Source organism: Delphinapterus leucas, chromosome 6, assembly GCF_059928025.1.
Source record: "Delphinapterus leucas isolate spDelLeu-1000000601 "Yukka" chromosome 6, BTC_Dleu_Yukka2, whole genome shotgun sequence".
Classification (NCBI taxonomy): domain Eukaryota; kingdom Metazoa; phylum Chordata; class Mammalia; order Artiodactyla; family Monodontidae; genus Delphinapterus; species Delphinapterus leucas.
Genome location: NC_143134.1, coordinates 58,866,676 through 58,892,029, shown reverse-complemented (window position 1 = coordinate 58,892,029; position 25,354 = coordinate 58,866,676). Strand labels below are relative to the sequence as shown.

At 34.4% G+C, this 25,354-nt stretch overlaps 1 protein-coding gene across 2 annotated transcripts in view; it reads left to right on the top strand.

The window, feature by feature from the left end:
- CNTLN (centlein) overlaps window positions 1–25,354 on the top strand; it is a 334,860-nt gene that overhangs the window by 59,907 nt on the left and 249,599 nt on the right. For both annotated transcript variants that reach the window (XM_022573778.2, XM_022573774.2), the window contains exon 3: window positions 21,833–21,917. In XM_022573778.2, coding sequence (XP_022429486.2) covers window positions 21,833–21,917 — 85 coding nt within the window. The remainder of the gene's footprint in view (window positions 1–21,832; window positions 21,918–25,354) is intronic.

Below are 25,354 nucleotides of genomic sequence, written 5' to 3'. Positions count from 1 at the left end.
AGGACATTATACTTAGTGAAGTCAGACAGAGAAAGATAAATACTATATGATGTCAATTATATGTGGATTCTGAAAATAGTACAAATGAATCAATATACAAAACAGAAACAGACTCACAGGCATAGAAAACTAACTTATGGTTACCAAAGGGGATAGGGAGGAGGGAGTGACAAATTAGGAGTATGGGTTTAAGCAAGAAGGACTTACTGTATATTAAAGGGTATTATATTCAATATCTTGTAATAATGTATAATGGAATATAATCTGAAAAAATCTGAATCACTTTGCTGTACACCTGAAACTAACACAATATTGTAAATCATCTATACTTCAATTAAAAAAAAAAGGTCCCATTAGTGGTTGTCAGGGGGGAAAACATATGAAGAAAATTATCACATGTATAGATTTCTTATTTGTGTTTCTAAGAGAAGTTCTGAAGATTAATTCATTTCTAATTTGAAGGCATGTATCATGGAGCATATTTTTCATGTTGAAGTTAAAACAAAGATTATTAATTTTAAAAAAGTATTTTATATTTACGTTGAATGCATTTATAGCTTCTAGAAAAACTCACATTTCTTTTTTTAATTTGGCATTCTTTTTAAATTACTTTTTTTCACTGGTGAAAATTGTTAATTTTCCAGATGAACACAATATTGTTTAAAAAATATTGTTTGGAAAATACTGTGGTACTCATAAATAAGACTGAGTAATTCAGCTAAAGGGTCTTAAGGCATTGGTAAGAAAATACTTCAGTTTTATTTTAAATAACTTCTATTCCTATTGTTTGAAGTTTTATGATATTTTCCTATGCAGTATCTAATCTCCTGTTAATCCCTTCTAATGTTTTTTCATTTCAGTTACTAAAATTTTCACCTCTAGAAGTTCTTACATGTTTTACATATTCCAACTGTTTGTTATAGTCATGTTTTCCTTTAAAATCTTGAGTATATTTTTAATATTTATAATAGGCATTTAAGGTCCTTGAATTTCCTGATTTCATTATATAAGTCATTGATATTTCTCTACATTATGGATCATATATTTCTCATTTGCATGCCTGGTGATTTTTGATTGGATTCTGGATAGTGTGAATTTTATGTGTGTTTGATGATTCTTGTATTCCTTTAAAAATATTGGACTTTTTCTTGAATGCAGTTACTTGTAGTTCAGTTTGATCTTTTTGAGACATTGTTAGCATAGATACAGGGAAGCACTTCTTCCCGTGTAAGGTGAATTTAGTTCCACTATTAAGACATGGCGCTTGTGGGAACTCTGTCTTATCTCCTGTAGATTACAAGGTCTTTCCTCTCCAACTGATGGTAACATGAACTATTTTTAGTCCTCTGTCACCTCTAGAAATTGTTTATTGCTTTCCAGTGATTCTCTCATTTGCTTGGAGTACTTTCCTCTCAGTCATGGACAGATCAGTTTTCAAACAAGTGCCCTCTGCCATCCTCTCAGCGCAGCTGTATCCTCCAGTATTTTGCCTCACAAATTCTATGTACCCTGGCTTTCCTGAACTCCAGTCTATGTCTACTCCCCTTACTGAGACCCTGAGCTCTGTTTGGGTTTCCCTTCCTTCACTGTAGCTTGGAAACTGCTTTTAGATAGTGACCTGCAGCAATCATAAGCTTACCTCATTAGTTTCCTTCCTTAAGGGATCATTGTCCTTTGCTATCTGTGTCCAGTGTCTGAAAATATTCTGTATGTTTTGTACAGTTTTTAAGTTTTTTAAGGCAGCAGGGTAATTTTGGTGTCTGTATCTCTCTATGGTTGGAAGCAAAATTTAACTCAGCTTTATATGCTGAGGAATGACCAAAAAAATTCAGACAATTTAAAATACATAATGCATTGTGAACAGATAGTAACTTAATATACAATTGAAATTATGCCAAGAAAGGAGGTTTTTAAAAAATCTGATTAGCTTAATTTTATTCACATTGCAAGTTAAATTTTCCACTAAAGTACCAGATATAAAAAAATTCAACAAATTTTATTGTTGTATTCAGAGTTTCAGATAGCCCTCTTACAACAAAGTTGATTGACTGATGTAAATAATGATGTCTGTACCTGGAAATTATTAGTGGTTAAAAATTTGTGCTAAAACAACTATATTTAACCTTGAGGGTATACGACTTACTTCTTATTACTTGAGTTGTTATATTCTTAACACTCCTTCAGTTTTAGACTTGAAGAGGAATGGAAGAGGCTGCTGAAATGCTTAGGATAGTATAGGATTAGGTGAGATTAAAGTTGACGTTGACTGAGACTGAGTAGAATTGTAATTATAGGAATTAAGAACTACTACCGGAAGTTGAGAGACGTTTTAGTAAAGATTTCTGTTACTGTAAGTGTTGTAATTAATAACTATTCACAGATTGTAATCTTTAGTCATTTAAATAATAAATTTGTTTTCTTTAGATATTAACTCATAGGTTCCCAAATTGTCTCAGTTCATAGTGCCCTAATTATCTCAGTAATATTTTCATGGCACTTCAGTTTAAGGAGAAGTACCTGAGAGTTCTATCAACCAAGTATGTATGTCCTAACAATTTAATAATCATCAAAAATATACATATAGATTAAAAATAATGTTTTAATTTAATTCTTTAATAGCCATTATTATTTGTTACAGGATGTGTGAGACTGCTGGGTACTAGACAAATTTCTCAAACCTCGGGTTCAGATTGGACACTACCACCCTCATTTCTTGTTTCACTATGCTTTTTGTTCTCACCTTGATTTTTATCACAGCAGTTGTCAAAAACCCAACTTCATAAGGACATGAATCCATGAAAGGAATGTAGTGCAATGTGATATTGAAACTCTGAACTTACTTTAGCTAGTAGTTGGTGCAGTGTCCAACAGATGTTAAGTACTGCTGTGTGCTTCCCCTGTTTAAAATATCCAAAAGAGCCCCTGTGTGTTTGCTACAGCACCCCTGGGAGCCTTGGCACACATTCTGTGTGCTAGAATTAAATCATTCTCTTCTAATTAAAAAAAAAAAATTATTTATTTATTTAGTTTTGGCTGCATTGGCTCTTCGTTGCTGTGCATGGGATTTCTCTACTTGCAGTGAGCGGGGGCTACTCTTCGTTGCAGTGCGCAGTCTTCTCATTGTGGTGGCTTCTCTTGTTGCAGAGCACGGGCTCTAAGCGTGAGGGCTTCAGTAGTTGTGGCTCGCAGGCTCTAGAGTGTAGGCTCAGTAGTTGTGGCACACGGGCTTAGTTGCTCTGTGGCATGTGGATTCTTCCTGGACCAGGGATCAAACCCACGTCCCCTGAATTGGCAGGCAGATTGTTAACCACTGCGCTACCAGGGGAGTCCCTTGTCTAATATTTATTTCTGTTTTGTATGGAATTCCAGCATGATTAGTTCCTAACTGATTTTTCTATTTCAAAATTTAGAATCCTTTGTGATCTTTTGTGATTAGCAAAGTTTCTTAAGAAAGTGATTTAATAATGGTGAAATAAAGGAATAGTGTTTTTGGCATTTTTCCTTGGTGGAAAAGTATTTACAGCAGAGACTTCATAGAAAAATGATTGAATACGTTGGTTTTGTTTACAAAAACCTGGAATACAAAGAGAAATAGTGAATAAATAAAATATTAAAACATGAGAATAAATGGGATTAAAATGAGGCACATTATTACTATATAAGCTACTGTGAATAAATAGAAAAGAAAAATATGAATTTTATTACAGGGAGGTTTAAGAGAAAATAATTAAAACTATTGATGCTGTTATTGGGTTTCATAGTGTCAATTATTGTCTTGTAATAGACAAAGGATATTCCTGGGTAATCCTTAAAGGTAACTTCCCACTGAACTGAACTGTGCTATGATTCAAATGATTTTTTTAAATGATGTATTTATAAGGAAGTATATTTTGAACTATGTGGAAAGTATTATTTTTGTGTACTATTATGATAAGTATATATTTTCAGTTACATGTGTTTGTAGTTTAATACATCATAGAACAACCATAATGATAATAGTGTATGTTTATCGAGTAGGCCACACACAGTTATTAGTGCTTTCCATGTATTGACTAAATTCCTACAATAGTCCTATGAGATAGACTCTATTATTATTCTCATTATATAGATCAAGGAAATGAACCACAGAGAGGTTAAGTAATTTGCCCAAGCTTATAGAGGTAATGAGTGGTAGAATCAAAGTTTGAAATCAGGCAGTATGGTTCCAGAATTTCCGTTTTTAACTACTCCCCAAAGAGAGAATTAGCTTTCACCAGAGTGTTAACAAAGAAAATGTTGTCGCTTAGGAAAAAAGAAAACAAGTGAATGTGATCTAAATTTATTTTAAGGTCCTAGACTTTAAAGTCTTTTATAAGTAGATTAGTTCAGGGAAAAGGAGCCAACCACAATGCCTTTAAACTTTAAGAAATAAAATAAATATATTACTTAGTCGTATTTTATTTCATTTAAGATTAAATTAGGAATCTTAAATTCAGGCTTAAAATTTGAATATGTTTCATGTTGAATTCAAGGAATTGGATTTTAACGAGTAACTACTAGAAGGTAGATCTGTTGCAGAGGTCATACTAACGATTTGAGGGGAGAGTATAACCATGCCTAATCATAATTTTGAACTATAGTATTGCTAGAAATGAAAGATACTTGGTTTATTGGGCCAGCAGTATGACATTTTCCTTGTATCCTTTGCTTCTTAATGAAGACTATTGTTTCGTCCTTTTAAAATATACTTTCATCTCAGCACAAAATACCAAAGCATTCAATTTATATGTATGTTTTTATTGTCTTTAGTCTTGAAATTTCTGTATTTTTTATGAGTTTTTAAGTTCTAGATTTATATAGATTGTGGTATAGTTTGTGTACCTAATGGTGCTTATAAATACTTTTTATTTAATTCAGAATTGTTACCTAAATGCCTAATATGCGCTCAGCATTCTGCTTATTATGTGAGGGGGGAGAGGGTCAGGGGAAGAAAAAACAGTGTTTCTCAGGAATCTGGTTGTGGTAAAACATGTAATAATTATTTTAGAGATATCTTCCCTGACCTCCTTTATTAACTAAACAAGCTCTCTTTCCTGCATTTATTCTGTCTCAACATCTTGTTTGTTTTGTCATGCTTGTTAAATTAAAAGATTACTTTTTCTGTGATTAAAGATTTGTTTTTCACGCATGAATTGTGAGTGATTCACCCATGAATAGATTCACCCATGAATCTATTAAAGATTTAAATAAAATCAGAACTTCTGGAAATCTGTTTAAATTTTAACGTCAGGAATTTTCAAATCGACAGTTGGTAAAGATGGTCTCTCAGCTCAGGCTGTTTTAATAAAATACCATAACCTGGGTGGCTTACACAACATATATTTATTTCTCACTTTCTGAAGACTGGAAGCACAAGGTCAGGGCACCAACATGGTCAAATTCTGATGAGAGTCCTTTTCTGGGTTGCAGGGTGCCAACTTCTTATATCCTCATGTGGCAAGGAGAGCTCTGGTCTCTTCATTGCCCTGTGAGGGCACCAATCCCATTCATGAGGACTCTACTCTTATAACTTAATTACTTCCCAGTTCCACACCTCCAGATACCATCATATTGGGGATTACATTTCAACATATGAAGTTTGGGGGCACACAAACTTCCAGTCCCTAACAGATGGTTGAGAGCACAGACTTAGAAGTCATACAGATTAGAGTTTAAATTGCAAATATTTCCATGCCTTCCGTACTTAAATTCTTTAGGGCTCAGTTTCCACATCTGTTAAAAGGATTTTAAAAAGAGTTTGTTGAGGGATTGGAAAAGCATCTAGTTAAAATCTTGTCCTGTAGTAGGTACTCAAAATTGGCATCGATACTTAAAAAGTTCTCTCAAGTGGTCAAAACTTTGATCAGGGATGTGTAAGGAATGTCATATTTAATTTTAATCATTGAGGAGTTAGAGAAAAAGCTTTATATCAGTATTGTCTTTACTGAGTTGTAGATGCATTTGTTTTAAGAGGTTTCTGAGCTGTGATTTACTCATGACCTCTATGAGATTGTGATTTATCAAGGTTTATGATGAGATTGGGGTATCTGCATTTTAAAACAGCTTCACAGGCAATTCTGACATTCCAGAAGACACTCTAAACTAGAAGGTGAATATTTTTATCTTTATGCATAAAAAAATCTGAGTCAATATTTAACAGGTGTAAAGACTGTTAGAGAAAAATTTACACATCTTTCATTGAAACTTGTTTAATATTGAACTCATATCTGTAAAGAAATTATTTTTCATGATTCTTGGTTAAGAACACAGCTATGGGGCTTCCCTGGTGGCGCAGTGGTTGAGAGTCCGCCTGCCGATGCAGGGGAGACGGGTTTGTGCCCCGGTCCGGGAAGATCCCACATGCCGCGGAGCGGCTGGGCCCGTGAGCCATGGCCGCTGAGCCTGCGTGTCCGGAGCCTGTGCTCCGCAGCGGGAGAGGCCACAACAGTGAGAGGCCCGCGTACCGCAAAAAAAAAGAAAAAAAAAAAAGAACACAGCTATGTAGACAGGGCCATTTGGTTTGGAACCTTGGCTCCACCACTTGCTTGTTGTATGAATTGAGGCAAAATAATTACTTTTATTTGCTTTAGTTTTCTTTTTGTGAAATGAGAATAATGAGTTGTTTTGAGTTAATCAGTGTATAGTAATTATAATCATCATATTCATCATCTCATGTTATAGTGTAAATACGTTTTATGTTTGTTTTTGGAGAGTCTTGAGAAAAGCCAGTTAGCATCTTGTAAATAATAGGTTTCCAAAAGTAACTCCTTTTTGATGTTTAATAATTCTTTAATATTAAATCTTTTACTTCTTAAAATAATGTATATTGTACTTGAATTTGAATACTCAAACTCAAAAATGTATCTAAATCTCAAAATGAAGATGTTTAGATTTTACCAAAATTAATACTTTTTACTTTTTAATTTATATTTTCACATAAAACCTATACAGAAATTGCTTTATTTTCCTAGTTGTTTTTACATCCAAATACCTTATCTTTGTATAAATCTTGAAAACACGTTTTGCTTTCCTTTTAACATTCTATACTTATAATGTGATAGGCTTCTCAATACTTGTTTTCTTTTGCTCTTCTATTTTCAAGGACTCTTCCTCTCTCTCTTTTTCTTTCTTTCTTGAAATGAAAACTCAGTCCTGAAAAATGGTAACCATAAAAAGGAATTTAAAAAGTAAGATGATTTTTAGTATTTATTGCATGTTTATTTAGGTATGCATGTTATATCCTTGAAATACTGTTGTTTAAGGATTTAACCTCACAGAGGATGAGAGATTATCTCATGTTTATGTTTATAGTTAAAGTTTAGGTGCTTAATAAGCAGGCTGTTGTTATAAGGTTATATTATATACTCTCATGACTGGGAAAACCTCCCTCCTGTTCCATTCCACTCCTAAACACATGGGTTGCACAGCTGCTGTATAGTTGTACACTGTCCCATGTGTATTAAGCGAACACAGCCTGCAAAAGGGTTGCATTTTGGAGCATGGTGGTAGCATGGCTGGTTGGAGACCACAGAAGTATAGCTGCCAGAGTTCTTCCATCTGGCAGCAGTGCTGCTAGGCAGCTCCACACAGAGCATAAATATATTTTTGCTGAGCACTTTTCCTGTTGCAACAGCCACGAATGCCTAGGCAGTGATGTGGATGGCTGGCAAGATGGTTAAAGGGACTAACAGAAAGATATTTAATTGGAGCCACTCTACTGTTTAAGGTGAAAGAACATGCAATAAAGTACGAAGAAACACATTTGAACTCTTACTATACATGCAGGAAGCTTGACAAATAGTCTTTTAACTTTTACGAAGACCTTTAAATTAAAGAATTGTGAAATTGTAGTAAAGCATAATTACTTTAAAAAATTAGCCTTTGTATGCATGGCAGAAGGTGACACAGAAATATAATTTTTGATTTTAAGAGAAAATAATTGTGATTGTCTTCATTTGATGAAAGTTTATGTCTGCTTTCATTAAAAATTCCCAGAACATTGAACATAAGTCAACATTCCATGGAGAAGGAGGTATTATGCAACTTTCACGTGTGCATATCTGCATATCGGAGCACAAAATATTGACATGATAATTGCAGTCAAGCCTGAGTGAACAGTGGCCTGTGGGAATTCAGCTGGTGTTGTACCAACTGGATGGCTGCTCAGGACACAGTTTGAAATGCAAGGTGCAAGTTAGCACTTTATTCAGCACAGGCAGGCATCATTTAAAAATCCTTGGGGGCAACCCTGGTGATGTGCAGATGTTAAAACAGTCTGTTCTGAAGTGCTGACATTTTTGAACACTGTAAGAGACTTCTCAATTCTGGGTAAAAAATATTTACACAATTACTAAAGACATATAATACACAATCTTTTCCAATTCTTTTATGGATTTTTTAGATAATAAATGTTGAGTATATGCAGAAGTAACTGGACATGCGGTTAAAAAAAAAAGGAACAGGAAAATCAGGAACTAAATAGAGTCATTTAATTTCTAACTATAAAATAGAAAAGATTTTGAGTTTCAACTTTGTGTACTTAGAAATGATGTTAAATGAATAAGGATATCTGAAACAATGGTGTATTATTTAGTCATGTATCAAATCTAAACTGTTATGTTCTATTAAGTTATCGCTTCTTTGTTTAAAGAGTTCATCAGTACTCCATAATTTTTCAGATTCAGATGTTGTAGCCTAATTCTCTTCTTTGTTCTAATTTGGAGCTACCTGATTGAACAGGGAAAAAAAGAATAATTTTTCATGTCTCAGGCTGACTCTTCTAGCACAGGTTTTGGCTTTCACCTGTAGTTTAAATATATATTTTATATTGAAAAACAAAATACAGTAGTTAGGCATTCTGGATTATGTAATAAAAATTAAGTTGTGATCTTAAGACCAAAATAGATGTTTCAAGTATACTTGAACCTTTAAAATATTTTATACCAGAGGTTTTATGTGTATTAGGATCTGTTGACTTAGTAATGTGTTTTCATTCAGAATATTAAGAGATTTTTCTATAGCTGTTTTTACTGTGGAATAAATGTTTGAAAAATATTTGTGTTAAGTTTTCAGGTTTTTCTCTTTTTTGAGTTTTCTTATTACATTATTCATAGATACCATTCTAGTAATTTATTATACATACTCAAAATAGGAAAATAGTTATAAAACAGTTTGTGGATAAAAGAATAAATAATTTGTAATGGTATAATTCTCATTTCCCTAAACTTCCATTTTTATAAGTGTTACTGTTCTAGAATCCTAACGCATAGTACAAATTGAGAATGTATTTAAATGGAAAGCCGTTAATAAGAATAAAATGTACATTTTAATAGATTCTGTTCTTAAATGAAAGAAAATGTTAGTACAATGTTTATTTTGTGCATTACTGTTAATTAAGAATAATCAATGTCAGTGAGTTTTGGTTTTTTATTTTCTTTGTTTTCTAATTCAGACCAACATCATTGCCTCATTTATGGTTAAATGTTTCTTTTAGACTCTAATATTTCATTTTTGACATCTCATTAAAAATGGGCTCAAACCCAGAAAGTATGATCCTGTCATATTGTATAATATATGGCATGGTCTATAACACAATAAAATTTTGTTTCTTAATGATTTAGAATAATTTCTCAGATTTTTGAGTCTAGAAAAATGGCAGAAAGTTAGCATGGTAATTCATGTGGCTAAGTACAGCAATGTTATATGCTTAAATGGGTGGTACTCTTGGGAAAAGTGATTGGAGCTTTAAACTTGTACAAATTTGACAGCCTCTCTTCACTTCATTTTTCATCCTAAAGAAGTCTGCAGATATTCTTAGCTCACATCATTATTGCACATCAGTGGTTCTAATTAGCTAAACAGGAGTTTTTCTCAGTCATTGATCATCATCAACTTCTTGACAGTGTCTTTATTTTTAGGAACCTTTTTTTAATGTCTTGTAAATACATAGACTATACATTAATTGAATTGACCAGATAGGTTGGTGATTTTTAAACTCAGAGCAATTTTTTTCATTGTGTTATTCCAAGTAAAAAATAGTGTATTCATATTGTAGCATTGTTTTCTCTTGGGGGCATTTTTCTGTTAAGAAAATATTAGATATTCCATACCACCAGGAGGAGCTGCTGAACAAATCTCTATATAGAGTTTGAATTGCGATTTTTTTTCAACTTCAAAACTATAACATAGTAGTGAATTTTGGAATTTTTTGTTATAAAATATATCATTGAGGTGTATTTTTGAAGTTTATATTTTATATGAAGATTCATATTTCATTTATGACCTATACTTTCAGTATTATATTATTTACCTTAATCTATTGAGAAATGTGTCAGTTATTGTTATTTCAGTGACTCTCAGACTTCAGTATATATCAGAATTTTTTGAGGCTTTGTGTCTTAGTTCGGGCTGCTATAACAGTATACCATAGACTGGGTGGCTTAAACATCAAACATTTATTTCTCATGGTTCTGGAGGCTAGGAAGTCCTATATCCAGTTGCCTGCCAACTCCATTCCTTGTGAGAGCTCTCTTGTAGACAGCTGCCTTCTTGAAGCATCCTCACATGTTGGAGAGAGAGGTCATCTTTCTCTCTAATCTCTCTGTCACTAATCCTGTTCATGAGGGCCTTACCCTCATGACCTTCCAAAGGCCCTACCTCCAGATACCCTCACATTGGGGATTAAGGCTTCAACATATGGGTATGAAACTTTCAGTCCATAGCACCTTATTGTTAAGCACAGATTGCTGGGCTGTACCCTTGGAGTTTCTACCTTCAGGGTGGGAGGAAGATGGTGCATTTCTAACAAGTTCCTAGGTGATGCTGATGCTATTTCTTTCGTGACCCACACTGAGTAGCACTGGATTAGAGTATGAGGTGTGTACATACTTGCGTCGTAGGAGATAATTGCTCTGGTACCAAGCTAATTTGGAAGCTGTAATAATGCTTTTGTTTGGGGTTTGTGGCCTATAGTCTAATTTTATCCTTATCTCATTTATAAGGACCACCAGAATTTATTTTGACAAGAGTTGGTATTTTTTAGGCTTGTTACAAAAGAGTGGATTAGAAAGACTTTATCCTCATAAATTAAACTAATTCCTGGGAAGTTAAAAATAGATTCATGTATATTCAGGAAGGAATTTACAGAGGAAGTTTCTGACTGGAATTAATATCTTGGCTGTCTCAACCTGGGTCTTTGTCCTTGGCTAAACCCAATCATGCCCTGCCCTTTGGGATTTGAAGTTATTTTTCTCCTGATCCATATACAGTTGACCCTTGAGCAACCAGGGGTTAATCCCTGTATAATTTATAGTTGGCCTCCATATTCTTGGTATCTCTGCATCCACAGATTCAACCAACCATGGACCCTATAGTACTGTAGTGGTTACTATTGACAAACATCCGCATATAAGTAGATATGCAGTTCAAACTTGCCTTGTTCATGGGTCAACTGTACCTTAAATGGATGTAGTATTCTTTTTCAATAGTTATGATTTTATAATGGTAAATTAAAACTTCAAGTGATATTTTGAAATTGTATGTTAGTAACAAGTGATAAAAAGTATGTATTTTTAATATATAAAATAGTTTTATAGATCAGTAAAAATAGCAAGATATAAAATAGTAGATACATTGACAGGCAATGGCAAATTAGGGGGGAAAAGGTATTTTAATTTCTGAAAGTATGTTTAGTTTCACTGTTAATAAAAGAAACAAATAAAAAGAAAGCCTGGTTGAAGACAGTGGATTGTGATCATGCATTAAATGTGCTGATAATGCTTGGTAAAGAGGAAATAAAATAATAAAGCAGGATAAAGTGCAAACACTAAAATTAGTAGTCATAACATGTTTGTGGAATTTCAAACGTTGTTTATTCCAACTCTCCATCTACTGTGTGCCTACATCCAGAGGGCTGATCATGGCTAGAGAAAAACTTTGAACCATGATGACTGGTCTTATGTAAATTTATGACCATTAACCTCAGTGCTTAATACTGCCTGGTAGTCGTCCTGTTTTTTTTTTTTTTTTTGGTTTTCTGGCTCACTTACCATCCCAGTATCCTAGAAGACTATTTTATGCTTACTCACTTGTCAACTTCTTTTTTAATCTTTAAAAAAAAATGTTTTTCGCCACACCATATGGCTTATGGGATTTTAGTTCCCCAACTAGGGATTGAACTCATGGCCTCAGCAGTGAGAGTGCCGAGTCCTAACCATCGGACCACCAGGGAATTCCCAACTTCTAACACTTTGTTTCTCATTCTCACTCTCAGCTGGTAGCTGTTATAAATTTGTTAAATTAATACTTGTTAAGTAGAGCACAGGATTGTGGATGGTGAGCCATGGTTCAACAACAGATCAGAAGAGAAATTGAAATAGAAAAATTTATTACTCAGAGGTCCTGGAGGAAGTACTTGGCATGCTTCAAGGGACAACACGGGGAGATCAAGGCAGAGTGCAGACAGAGAAGGACAGACCTGGGGTACATGCCTTTATTAAAGTTTATGGGTGGAGTACTTTCAGGTAAGCCCCACAGGGTGTCTTATCTAAGGGGCACATAAGGGAAAGGCATTGGAACACAGGGGAGACTACTGATCAAGGGCTATTGGGAAAGTCATATCAGGGACTTAAATTTACTTGTGACTCTGCAAGCTGCTATCTCTAGGGCATGCGCTTGCATGAGGGACTAGAGTCAGTTTAAGTTTGCTGTTCCTTGAGTTATGCTCTTGCCTCAGTGCTTTGCACTTGTTACAGGTCCCGTGGCTTGGAAAACTCTTCTGTGAGAGCCCCATGTCTCTCACTTCCTTCCTTTAAGTCTCTACCCAAATACCACCTTTAAGGACAGTTATTTGTTAATCAGTAGCAACATGCAACCTTCCTTTTACTCCCCAGTTCTCTAAAGCTAAGCATCTCTTTCTCTGTTACCCTAGTTCATTATCCTTATTATACCTATAGCCAATTAACATATTATGTATTCACTTATTTATCATTTATTTTCAATATCCATAAACTAGAATGTTAATTCCATGAAGGCAACCACTTGGTTTATTTTGTTCACTGCAGTATCCCTGGTCCCTAGGAGAGTGCCTGTCATATAATGAGTGCTCAGTAAATTCTGATGGAATGTAGATACGGATTTGGGGGTTGGTATTTGTTTTGTTGGGTACTCTTTTAGTCCGAGAACTCTATTTCTGTAACATTCTCAGCAATTATCTCCTAAAAATATTGCTTTATCTTTCATCCCACTATTATCTACTTCTAAAACTCTTTAGGCATATGTTGGAGTATCCCAGTTAAAACCTACATGTCTTAACTGTGGCTTCATATTTTTCATCTCATTGTTTTTCTATGCAGTATTCTGGATAAATCCATCATTACTATCCTCCTTTTCACTAATTCTCTTCTTGTGTCTATTTTGAGCTTAACCCATTTAATTGTTTTTTGATTCGTTGATCATAATTTTTATTTTCAAAGTTTTTTTTTTTTTTTGTGGTATGCGGGCCTCTCACTGTTGTGGCCTCTCCCGTTGTGGAGCACAGGCTCAGCGGCCATGGCTTACGGGCCTAGCCGCTCCGCGGCATGTGGGATCTTCCCGGACCAGGGCACGAACCCGTGTCCCCTGCATCGGCAGGCGGACTCTCAACCACTGCGCCACCAGGGAAGCCCTCAAAGTTTTTTTTTTTTAATGAAGTTCTATTTTAAAAAAAATTGTTCATTTTATTTTTGGCTGCGTTGGGTCTTCGTTGTTGAGGGCTTTCTCTAGTTGTGGCGAGCTGGGGCTACTCTTCATTGTGGTACACTGGCTTCTCGTTGCAGTGGCTTCTCTTGTGGAGTACGGGCTCTAGGCACGTGTGCTTCAGTAGTTGTGGCACGCAGGCTCAGTAGTTGTGGCACACAGACTCAGTAGTTGTGGCTTGCGGGCTCTAGAGCACAGGCTCAGTAGTTGTGGTGCACAAGCTTAGTTGCTCTGCGGCATGTGGGATCTTCCCGGACCAGGACTCGAACCCGTGTCCCCTGCATTGGCAGGCAGATTCTTAACCACTGCGCCACCAGGGAAGTCCCGTATTTTCAAGGTTTCTAACAGATTGTTTAGATCTACTTGTTTTTGTTTTATTTCATGTTTTTGTTTATAATTCTAGTCATTATTTTATGTCTTTAAAGATACTTATTTAAAAATCTTTTTCAGAGTGTTCTAATGTTTTCATTTGTCTAGAATGATTGCTTCACATTATTGCATTAGTGCATGCATGTTTTGTGTTTGTGTGTAGAGCATGTTTTTTCTTAATGTGTTTTGGATTTTTTGTCTGTGATCACATCTTGTGTGAGAGGGTTGCTGTTATGGTTCTCATCCTCCTCTTTCCCCACTACTCCTCCTTTTCTAATGCTTTTTTCTCTAGAAATTTTGTTATTGTCACTAAATTGTCACCCTCACTGCAATCCCGCATCCTGAAATAGGTTTTATATTGGTAGTTTGGGGCTCTTAGCCAACAGTACAACAGAGGATTTACTATACTTAGTACATGAGCTGTGGGGTGCTTTGGCTCAGCCTGTGATTGGATGCTGTATCTATAAACTTTTGCCTTTATAGACTTTCATGTAAGCCTTAATTCCAGGCAAGGATGGGCAGAAGTTTTTTCAGCCTTCTTTCAGGTGATGGGAATTCCACCCCAGTCTCTGATTTAAAACAATGGGCCTGGCTATGCTTCTACTTATTGAGCAGGACATGTTTATTCCCTGTTGTCTCTAGGAGCCAGCCTCCTTTCCACCTTAGCCTGCATCTGGATCTGGACAGCAGACAGCAGCTTCATCCCCATTCATAGCATTGTACTTCTGTTTAGTTTGTGATCCTCAGATGTGACTGTGTCTCCTTAATTTTTTGTGCTTTATGTTTTTCTATTAATACTGTAATTTAGAGAATATAGAAGAGCCTCAAAGTGTGAACTTACTATGCTAACTTATTGGAAGTCTAATTTAAAAATTTTTAATGTATTATTATGCCATCTGCATCTATCTCCTTTAGTGGTGTGCTTTTTTTGTTTTTTAATTGAAATATACTTGACAGATAATATTATATTAGTTTCAGGTGGACTACATCGTGATTTAACATTTATATACATTATGGGATGATCATGATAAGTCTAGTAATCAACTGTCCCCATGCAAAATTATTACACTCTTATTTACCCTATTCTCTATCCTGTATGTTGCATCCCTGTGGTTTATTTATTTTATAACTGGAGGTTTGTACCTCTTAATCCAATTCACCTATTTGCCTTCCCTCCTTCTCTGGCAACTACCCATTTATTCTCTGTATCTATGAGTCTTCTTCTGTCTTGTTCTGTTTGTGTTTTTTTTTTCTTCTTTTTTTCAGATGTTACATATAAGTGAATTCATATGGTATTTGTCTTTCTCTGTCTGACTTATTTCATTTAGCATAATTCCTCCTAGATCCATTCATGTTGTTGCAAATGGCAAGGTTTCATTTTATTATACTTAAGAAATATGCCATTGTGTATATATACCACATCTTTATCCATTCATCTACTGATGGGCACTTAGGTTGCTTCCATACCTTGGCTATTGTAAATAATGCTACAATGATCATTAGTATGCTTATACCTTTTTGAACTAGTGTTTTTGTTTTCTTTGAGTAAATACCCAGAAGTGAAATTGCTGGATCATTATGGCAGTTCTATTTTAAACTTTTTTAATTTTTTGAGGAACCTCCATCCTGTTTTTCATAGTGGCTGCACCAGTTTACATCCCCACCAGCAGTGCACATCCTCACCAATACTTGCTATTTGTTGTCTTTTTGATGATTGCCATTCTGACAGGTGTGAGGTGGTACGTCATTGTGGTTTTAATTTGCATTTACCTTATGATTAGCAATGTTGAGCATCTTTTCATGTGTCTGTTAGTCACCTACATGTCTTCTTAGAAAAATGTCTATTCAGGTCATCTGCCTATTTTTTATCATTTTTTGTTTTTGTTTTTTTCTTTCTGGTGTTCAGTTGTATGAATTCTTGGTATATTTTGGATATTAACCCCTTATCATCAGATATACTGTTTGTAAATATCTTCTTCTATTTAGTATGCTTCCTTTTTGTTTTGTTGATTGTTTCCTTCATTGTGCAAAAGTGTTTGAGTTTGATGTAGTCCCATTTTTTAATTTTGCTTTTGTTTGCCTTGCCTGAGGAGGCAGATCCAAAAAAATATGCTGTGACTGATGTCAGAGAACATAGTGCCTAGGTTTTCTTCTAGCAGTTTTATGGTTTCAGGTCTTTTATTTAAGTCTTTAATCCATTTTGAGATTTTTTTTTACGGTGTGATAAAGTGGTCCAGTTAGATTTTTTTTTCTTTTTTTTTTGCATGTAGCTGTCCAGTTTTTCCAATACCATTTATTGAAGAGGTTGACTTTTCCCCATTGCATATTCTTTCCTCATTTGTTATAGATTAATTGACCACATAAACGTGGGTTTACTTTAGGGTTCTATTCTGTTCCATTGGTCTATGTGTCTGTTTTTGTGCCAGTACCATACTGTTTTGATTACTCTAGCTTTGTATTATGGTTTGAAATCAGAGAGTGTGATACCTTCAGCTTTGTTCTTCTTTCTCTAGATTGCTATGGCTATTCAGGGTTGTTTTGTGTTTCCATACAAATTGTAGAATTATTTGTTCTAGTTTTGTGAAAAGTGCCATTGGTATTTTGATAGGTATTACATTGTTGATTGCCTTGGGTAGTATGGTCATTTTAACAACATTGATTCTTCCAGTCCAAGAACATGGTGGTATATCTTTTCATCTATTTGGGTCACCTTAAATTTCTTTCATCAGTGTCTTATAGTTTTCCTAGTATGAGTTTTCTACCTCTTTGGTTAGATTTATTCCTAGGTATTTTATTCTTTTTGATGCAATTGTAAATGGGATTTTTTCTTAATTTCCCTTTCTGATAGTTACTTGTTAGTGTATAGAAATACAACTGATTTCTGTATGTTGATTTTGTATCCTGTAACTTTATTGAATTCATTTATTAGTTCTAAGTTTTTTTTGTAGCTTCTTTAGGATTTTCTATAGTATCATGGCATCTGCAAACAGTGGCAGTTTTACTTTTTACTTTCCAATTTGGATTTGTTTTATTTATTTATTTTTCTAGTCTGATTGCTGTGGCTAAGACTTCTAATACTATTTTGAATGAAGTGCTGAGAGTAGGCATCCTTGTCTTGTTTCTGGTCTTAGAGGAAATGCTTTCAACTCTTTACCTTTGAGTATTATGTTGGCTGTGGGTTTGTCATATATGGCCTTTACTATGTTGAGGTAAGTTTCCTCTACTTCCACATTCTGGAGAGTTTTTATTGTAAATAGGTGTTGAATTTTGTCAAAAGCTTTTTCTGCATCTACTGAGATGATCATATGATTTTTATTCTTCAGTTTGTTAAGGTGGTGTATCACATCGATTTTTGGGTATTGAACCATCCTTGCATCCCTGGGATAAATCCCACTTGATCGTGGTGTGTGATCCTTTTAATGTATTGTTGAACTTGGTTTGCTAATATTTTGTTGAGGATTTTCAACAAAAAATCCTCTAATTTTCTTTTTTTGTCTTTGTCTGGTTTTGGTATCAGGGTGATCTTGGCCTTGTGGAATGAGTTTGGAAGCATTCCTCCCTCTGCAGTTTTTTGGAATAGTTTGAAAAGCCTATGTGTTAACTCTGCTTTAAATATTTGGTAGAATCCACCTGTAAAGCTGCCTGGGCCTGGACTTTTGTTTGTGGGGAGTCTTTTGATTACTGATTGAATTCCATTACTGTTAATTGGTCTGTTTATGTTTTCTGTTTCTTCCTGATTGTCATAGGAGCCTGTATATTTCTGGGAATTTGTCTCCTTCTTTTAGGTTGTCCATTTTATTGGCATATAATTGTCCACAGTAACCTTTATGATCCTTTGTATTTTTATGGTGCTGGTCTTCACTTCTCCTTTCCCATTTCTGATTTTATTTATTTGGGCCATTTCTCTTTTTTTCTTAATGAGTCAGTTTTGGATGGAATGTTCTATATATATTGATGAATTACATCTGGTCTAATGTGTCATTTAAGGCCAGTGTTTCTTTATTGATTTCTGTCTATATGATCTGTCCATTGATATTAGTGCTGTGTTAAAATCCCTTACTGTTATTGTGTTACTGTCAGTTTCTTCCTTTATGTTTCTTAATATTTTCTTTATGTATTTAGGTGCTGTTATGCTTTGTGCATGTATATTTACAATTATTATATCTTCTTGTTGGGTTGATCCCTTGATCATTATGTAATTTCCTTCCTTGTCTCTTGTTACAGTCTTTAAAGTCTATTTTGTCTGATATAAGTATTGCTACCCCAGCTTTGTTTCTGTTTTCATTTGAATGGAATTCCTTTCTCCATCCCCTCACTTTTAGTCTGTATCTACATCTGAAGTGAGTCTTGTAGGTAGCATAGATATAGAACTTATTTTGTGTCCATTCAGCCACTATTTGTCTTTTGACTGGAGCATTTAGTCCATTTACATTTAAAGTAATTATTTAATAGCTATGTATTTATTGCCATTTTGTTACTTGTTTGGGGATTGTTTTTGTAGGTCTTTTTTGTTCATTCTCTTCTTGTTCTTTTGTTTGCTCTCTTCCCTTATGATTTGATGACAATCTTTAATGTTATGTTTGGGTTCCTTTCTCTTTTTTGTTTGTGTATTTGGTATATGTTTTTGATTTGTGTTTACCATGAGGTTCATATATAACAACCTATATATATGTGATTAATTGAAGTTGGTGATCTCTTTAAGTTCAATACAGTCTAACAACCCTACATTTTTACTCCACCCATCCCCACTTTAATGTTTTTGATGTCATGTTTTACTTCTTTTTGTATCCTTTACATATTATAATAATTACTTAGTATGGATATAGATGATTTTACTATTTATGTCTTTTAACCTTCCTACTAGCTTTATCAGTGACTGATGTACTACCTTTACTGTATATTTATCTTCACCAGTGAGATTTTTCTTTCATAATTTTCATATTTCTAGTTGTGGCCTTTTTTTCTGCTTATGGAAGTTCCTTTAACTTTTCTTGAAAAGCCATTTTAGTGGTGCTGAACTCTTTTAGCTTTTGCTTGTCTGTAAAACTCTATCTTTCCTTCAAATCTGAATGATAGCCTTGCCAGGTAGAGTATTCTTGGTTGTAGACTTTTTCCTTTCATCACTTTGAATATATTGTGTAACTCTCTTCTGGCCTGCAGAGTTTCTGCTGAAAAGTCAGCTGATAGCCTATGTTAGTTCCCATGTACTTAACAGGTTGCTTTTCTCTTGCTGCTTGTAAGAGTCTTTTATTTTAATTTTTGCCATTTTAATTATGATGTGTCTTGGTGTGGACCTCTTTGGGGTCATCTTTTTGGGGAGTCTCTATGATTCCTGGCCTTGGATGTCTGTTTCATTCCCCAGGTTAAGGAATTTTTCTGGTATTATTTCTTCAAATGAGTTCCCTGCTACTTTGTCTCTCTCTTCTCCTCTGCCACCCCTATATGCAAATGTCAGTATGCTTGATGTTGTTCTAAAGGTCTCTTAAACTATTTTCCTTTTAAAAAATTCTTTTTTTCTTTTCTGCTTGGGAGAGTTCTACTACTCTGTCTTCCAGGTGCTGATCCTTTCCTCTGTATCATCTGATCTACTGTTGATTTCTTCTACTGTATCTTTTATTTCAGTTATTGTATTTTTCAGCTCTTGTTTGGTTTTTCTTTATATTTTTAAACTCCTGTTGGAATTTTCACTGTGTTCATCCAGTTTTCTCCCTAGTTCATTGAACCTCTTTTTGATCATTACTGAACTCTTTTTCAGTTAGATTGTTTATCTCCACTTTGTTTAGTTCTTTTTTTTTCTGAGGTTTTGTGTTATTTATTTGTTTGGAACATATTTCTCTGTTTCCTCATTTTGCCCTATTCTCTATGTTTATTTCTGTATGTTAGGTCAGTCAGTTACATTTCCCAATTTGGAGAAGTAGCCTTATGTAGGAGACACTCCATGGGGTCCAGTAGCACACTCCCCTCTCATCACCAGAGCTTTGTGCTCTAGGGGTTCTCCTTATGTTGGCAGCATGTACCCTTCTGTTATGGTGGGGCCAACTACTGTGGATATGTTGTTAGGCAGAGCTGGCCCCTGGCCCAACTGGCTGTGAGGCTGTGCCTCATGCAGTGGCTGTAGGCCTGCTGGAGAAAAAGGTAGGTTTTCTGTGTCATTGGCTGTATGCCCAAGGGAGCCTGGGGCTGGGTCCTTGCATAGCTGTCTGTGCAGCCTGGGGTGATTTACAGCTGGTGCTAGCCCACAGGTGGGTGCCAAGTCCCCTGGTGCTAGTAGGGTAGAGGGAGGATTCCAAAATGGTACTTGCCAGTGCTGGTGTTATTGCAGTAGAACAAGTCCCCCAAAATGGCTGCCACCAGCATCTCTGTCCCCCAGGGGGTGTCAGTTGCCTCTTGCCTCTCCAGGAGGCTCTCCAAGACCAGCAAGTGGATCTGATCCAGACTCTTTTCATACCGCTGCCTCTGCACTGGAACTTGGATTATGTGAGATTTTGTGCATGCTTTTTAAAGGTGGAATCTCTGTTTCCTATAGCTTCCAGCTCTCCTGAACATGAGCCCCACTGGTTTTCAAAGCCAGATGTTCTGTGGTATCATCATCTTGGTGTAGGATATCTGGGCTGGAGAGCTTGACATGGCACTCAGATCCCTTGCTCTTTGGAGAAGACCTCTAAAATTGTGATTATCCTCCCAGTTGGGGGCCACCAATCCTGGAGTGTGGATCCTGACTATATTGTGTCTCCACCCTTCCTAACCATCTTATTGTGGTTTCTTCATGTCTTTATTTGTGGAGTATCTTTTCTGCTAGTCTTCAGTTTACTCTCATAAATAGTTGCTTCATAAGTAGTTGTAATTTTCATGTTGTCCAGGGAGGGAGGTGAGTTCAGGGTCTTCCTACTCTGCCATCTTGGTCACCAGCAGTGGTATGCTTTTATGATTGGTGTCTCTTAATTCTAATATCCCCTGTGCCTTCTAAACTCCTTTGCTTCATCTCACTCTTTCTTAAATAAGGGTTCTTTCTTTCTTCCTACCTGTATACTTTGTGATTCATGAGTGATTTAGGTACAGATTTCATTTATTTTACCTATTTTTAAAGTTTAAAAATATATATAACTGAACACCCAATACAGTTCTCCCCCATTTATTTATTTATTTATTAGCCACACCCCACGGCATGTGGGATGTTAGTTACCCGACCAGGGATTGAACCTGTGTGCACTGCATTGGAAGTGCAGAGTCTTAACCACTGGACCGCCAGGGAAGTCCCCCCCATTTATTTAATGTTGGTTATTAGTAAGTCTTTAGTTTTCTCTCTTTTGAGGCTTTTACTTAAAAAATGATAACTATTTTATTCTTAACATAATTGCATATATAAAGCGTTTACATTAACAAGAGCATATTGACATATTCAGTAATTATTTTAAATTTATGATATAGTGGCTGTTATAATCAAGATTAAATGTGTTTTAATATGTTTTGTAATACATCTAAATATAGAAACTAAACTTTTTTTTAGTATGAAGTTGTCTTAGTTGTCAGCAGTTGTAAGTTGTTGTCACTTGCCATATGGTTTCTGATGAATTCTGAAAGGGCTGTCAACTTCTGATAATTTAATTTTCTATATTTTAATGTGATAATCATTATCAGGATGTGAAAATTTAAAGAATTGGCTACCAATTATGACTAATAAAATTTTAATATATATATTTTTTGTTTCTAGAGAAAAACAGAAATCTGAAGCAAAAGACAGAAAAGTTTTAGAAATTCTGCAAGTCAAGGATGCTAAAATAGAAGAATTGGAACAGGTTGGTGTTACAACAGAAAATACTAAATTTATAATATTTGTTCCAGGTAGTAGGTCTTTACAAATATTAAAAAAATTTTTTGCAATAATGTTCATAAAGAATATCAGGGTCTTTATGTCAAGCTATTACTATAGTCAGGTTACTATAGTACTTTAGTCAGTTATTCTTTGTTTTCTGAATTAATAGACTATGTTATATATACAATAAAACTCTTAAGATGATATTGTAATTTTATAGTAGTAACTATCAATCACTTTTTGTTGAAATCTGCTTTTTTTTTTTTTAGCAATTATCATTCACTTCTGAAACTTAGAAATTTTAAAACGGTTTAATTTGTAGAAAAGATTTAACAACTGGGATGATTCTATTTGATCTTTTGAAAACTTGCATTTTCAAATTATGCACTTCTATAATTGTAATTATACAATTATATATAACTATATATTTTAAATTATATGTAATTATATACTCAGTATATTATCACTACAAAAATTCATGTGGTCATTGCTTCCAGGAATAATCTTCAAGGTATTAACATCTTAAAAATAAAGGTGAAAGAAATTTAAGAATGGCCTATATCATGATATAATATTTAAATTCATTTTATACCCAGTAGCTCTTTATAGGCTAAATTATCTGTATTTTCTAGATTAAATGAAGGTTCTTTCTGGCACCTATGCTCTTCCGACTTCTTACTCTATTTTCCTTCCTAGCCAATTAAACAATCATGAGAACTTTCATCTAAGGTTGGTTATTGTTATTAAGTTGTTTTATTAAAGGACTAAAAATGGAAGTTAATGTAGGTAAAAGATTAAATAATTTGTTCATTCTCTACATCCATATAAACTTGTTCTAAAATTGAATATAGATTCCTATATGACATATAAATTTGAAATTTATACCTTTTCCAGCATTGTATTTTCCTTATGAAAATGTCATAATTGGTGCTATAGTGATAAAATTTTAAAAATAACTTTTTAGTTTATTTTGGGAAAAAACAGTTGTATTTGCCACTCGAATATCAAACAATATCCAAATGAATTTTAATATAGATAATTATTGCCATATGCCTCGTATATTAATTAGGCTAGTCTAAGCTGCCTAATAAATACAATGTTAAGACTTGGAAGTGGCAAACATCATTTGTACCAGCATTTCATTGAGAAAAACCAGTCATGGCCACCGCAAGATTCAGGGGATTTGGGAAAATGTAGATCCAGGCTGAGCAATGTCTTCCTCAGTCACAGGTCTGTTCTGTGGAGGAGAATGGATTTTGGCACTCTTTTTGATATCCTTTGGCATTAAGTTTGCAATGCTTTAGGGAATGCTTAGTTTACCAGGTCTAGATAGTAATAGCGTAACATTATAAAAAATGTTGACTTTCTTAAATGACAATATATTTTTCTTTTGTCTTTGCTAAATTCTTTTTCTACTTCCTTTTCCTTGGGTAGATATTATTTCACTATTTACTTTTTGAGTAGAATCGTTTAGCTCATAAAATATTAAATGCCCATGAGAGAAATTATTTGTTTTTTAGGCACCTAATTTGTTTTCTAGGGCCTTTAATTTCTTAGCCTAAACCATGTATACTTTTGTACAATAATGGTTGTCACTTTCTACAGGGTATATTTTCAGTTTAATTCAACAAATTGCTGTATTAAATGTAGACATTATCTTGTGATGGTACTGTGGAAAATTCAGAGTTAAATTTCTTGCCTTTAATGATTTCTAAGTCTCTATGTGCAGTAGGGTGGGGATAAAAGTGAGGTGCAAGTAACCATATTCTGCTACATTAGATTAAGGTTCTGTGAGGGTGGGGACCCTTGTATACCCAACATCTAATATTTACCATATTGCCTGATTTATAATAGATGCTCTTTGAATATTTTTAAATGGGTGACTTAAATTGAATAAAACCAATGTATTTTAAGTGCCATGAGAGAATCACAAGCAGAGTGCTATAAAGATTCAAAGGAAGGAGAGATTAAATTCTGTGGAGAGGTCTTAAGGTATTCAAATGGTTTTAATAGGTAGAGATTATAGGAGGATTTGTCCATGGTGAACATCAGGCAAAATTCTTGAAGGTGGGAGTGTAGAGTATGTTTGGGTGATACTGAAATTTATAGTTTGTTTCATAGATAATATGTAGCAGTGTAGGCTAAGATGAATATTATATTGGACCTGTATTAAAGAAAGGCCTTTATTGCTCGAATGAAGTAGTTAGACTTACAGGCCAAAGGAATCTATCTAAGCTTTTCATTCACTTAAGTTAATTAATCTGTAATCTCTGAAAATAAAACTGATAATCCAGTATACAATTAGAAAAAGAAAAGCAGAAAGTAGAATGATCTGTAAGAAGATTATTTCATAGTATAAGAGTAATAACATGAACCTGAACTATTAGTTTTGCAAGAATTAAAGATATGTAAATTAGAACCATAAGGAACTGACAGTAATTTGAAAGTGACTCTTAGGTTTTCAGCCTGGAGAATCCAGGAGAGCAGTGGCGTTGTTGTCAGAAAGAGGGTTATTATAAAGAGGTACAACTTACTGTGAGGATGACTTCTGAGCTTCTTTTAGACAATTTGTGTTTTAGTTATTGGTGGGAATTCCATTTAGAGATTTTTAAGCAAACGATTGAAAGCATGGATCCTTGGGAAGGAGTTTTCTCCTTGATATATAGATATCTAATGTTATAGTTAGAGGGAAGACTTTAAACGGAATTCTAAGAACTAGATATTTGCTGATATTATTAATGGGTGAGAGGAAGAACAAGTTTCGGTTAAAGAGATGCAAAGACTGTTCAGAGAAGTAGAAAGAGAGAAGTATAATATCATATGTCATGAATTGAGAGAGGACAGTTTCAAGAAACAAAAGGTGGTTAATGTAAAATGTTACAAAATTCATGGGGTTTGTGAAAAAATATTAAATTCAACAATCACGAAGTTTTTAGTGATTTTAGAAAGCAACACAAGTGGAATGGTATATGACATTTTAAGAGATCACTGAATTCTTAGAAAGTAGTGGAAACAAATGAGGAAATTTAACAGTGCAGAGAAAGAAATTTTTGCATTTAAAAAATGTTAGGCAAAATATTTGAAAGTAGTGGAGAAGGAAATTAAAATACACAATATAAGGAGACTTAATTTAGTTAACAGAATTCTAGTTGAAGGTGGAGACCATGAGATCAAGAAGATAACAAGATTTAATACATTTATTCTGATTTTTTCATCTTTAGTCATTCAGATTATATCTTAATTTTCTTCTTAAACTATTATCTTTCCTCCAGCATTCTTTCAGTTAAATTTGTTATATATTTGTTCATCCTTTAACATTGCATATTTAGATGAATCTCTTGTATATACTATTTACGTCTTTACGCTTTTTAAAGATAAGTTTATTCCATCTGCGTAAGATCTGATATACTTATTTGATCT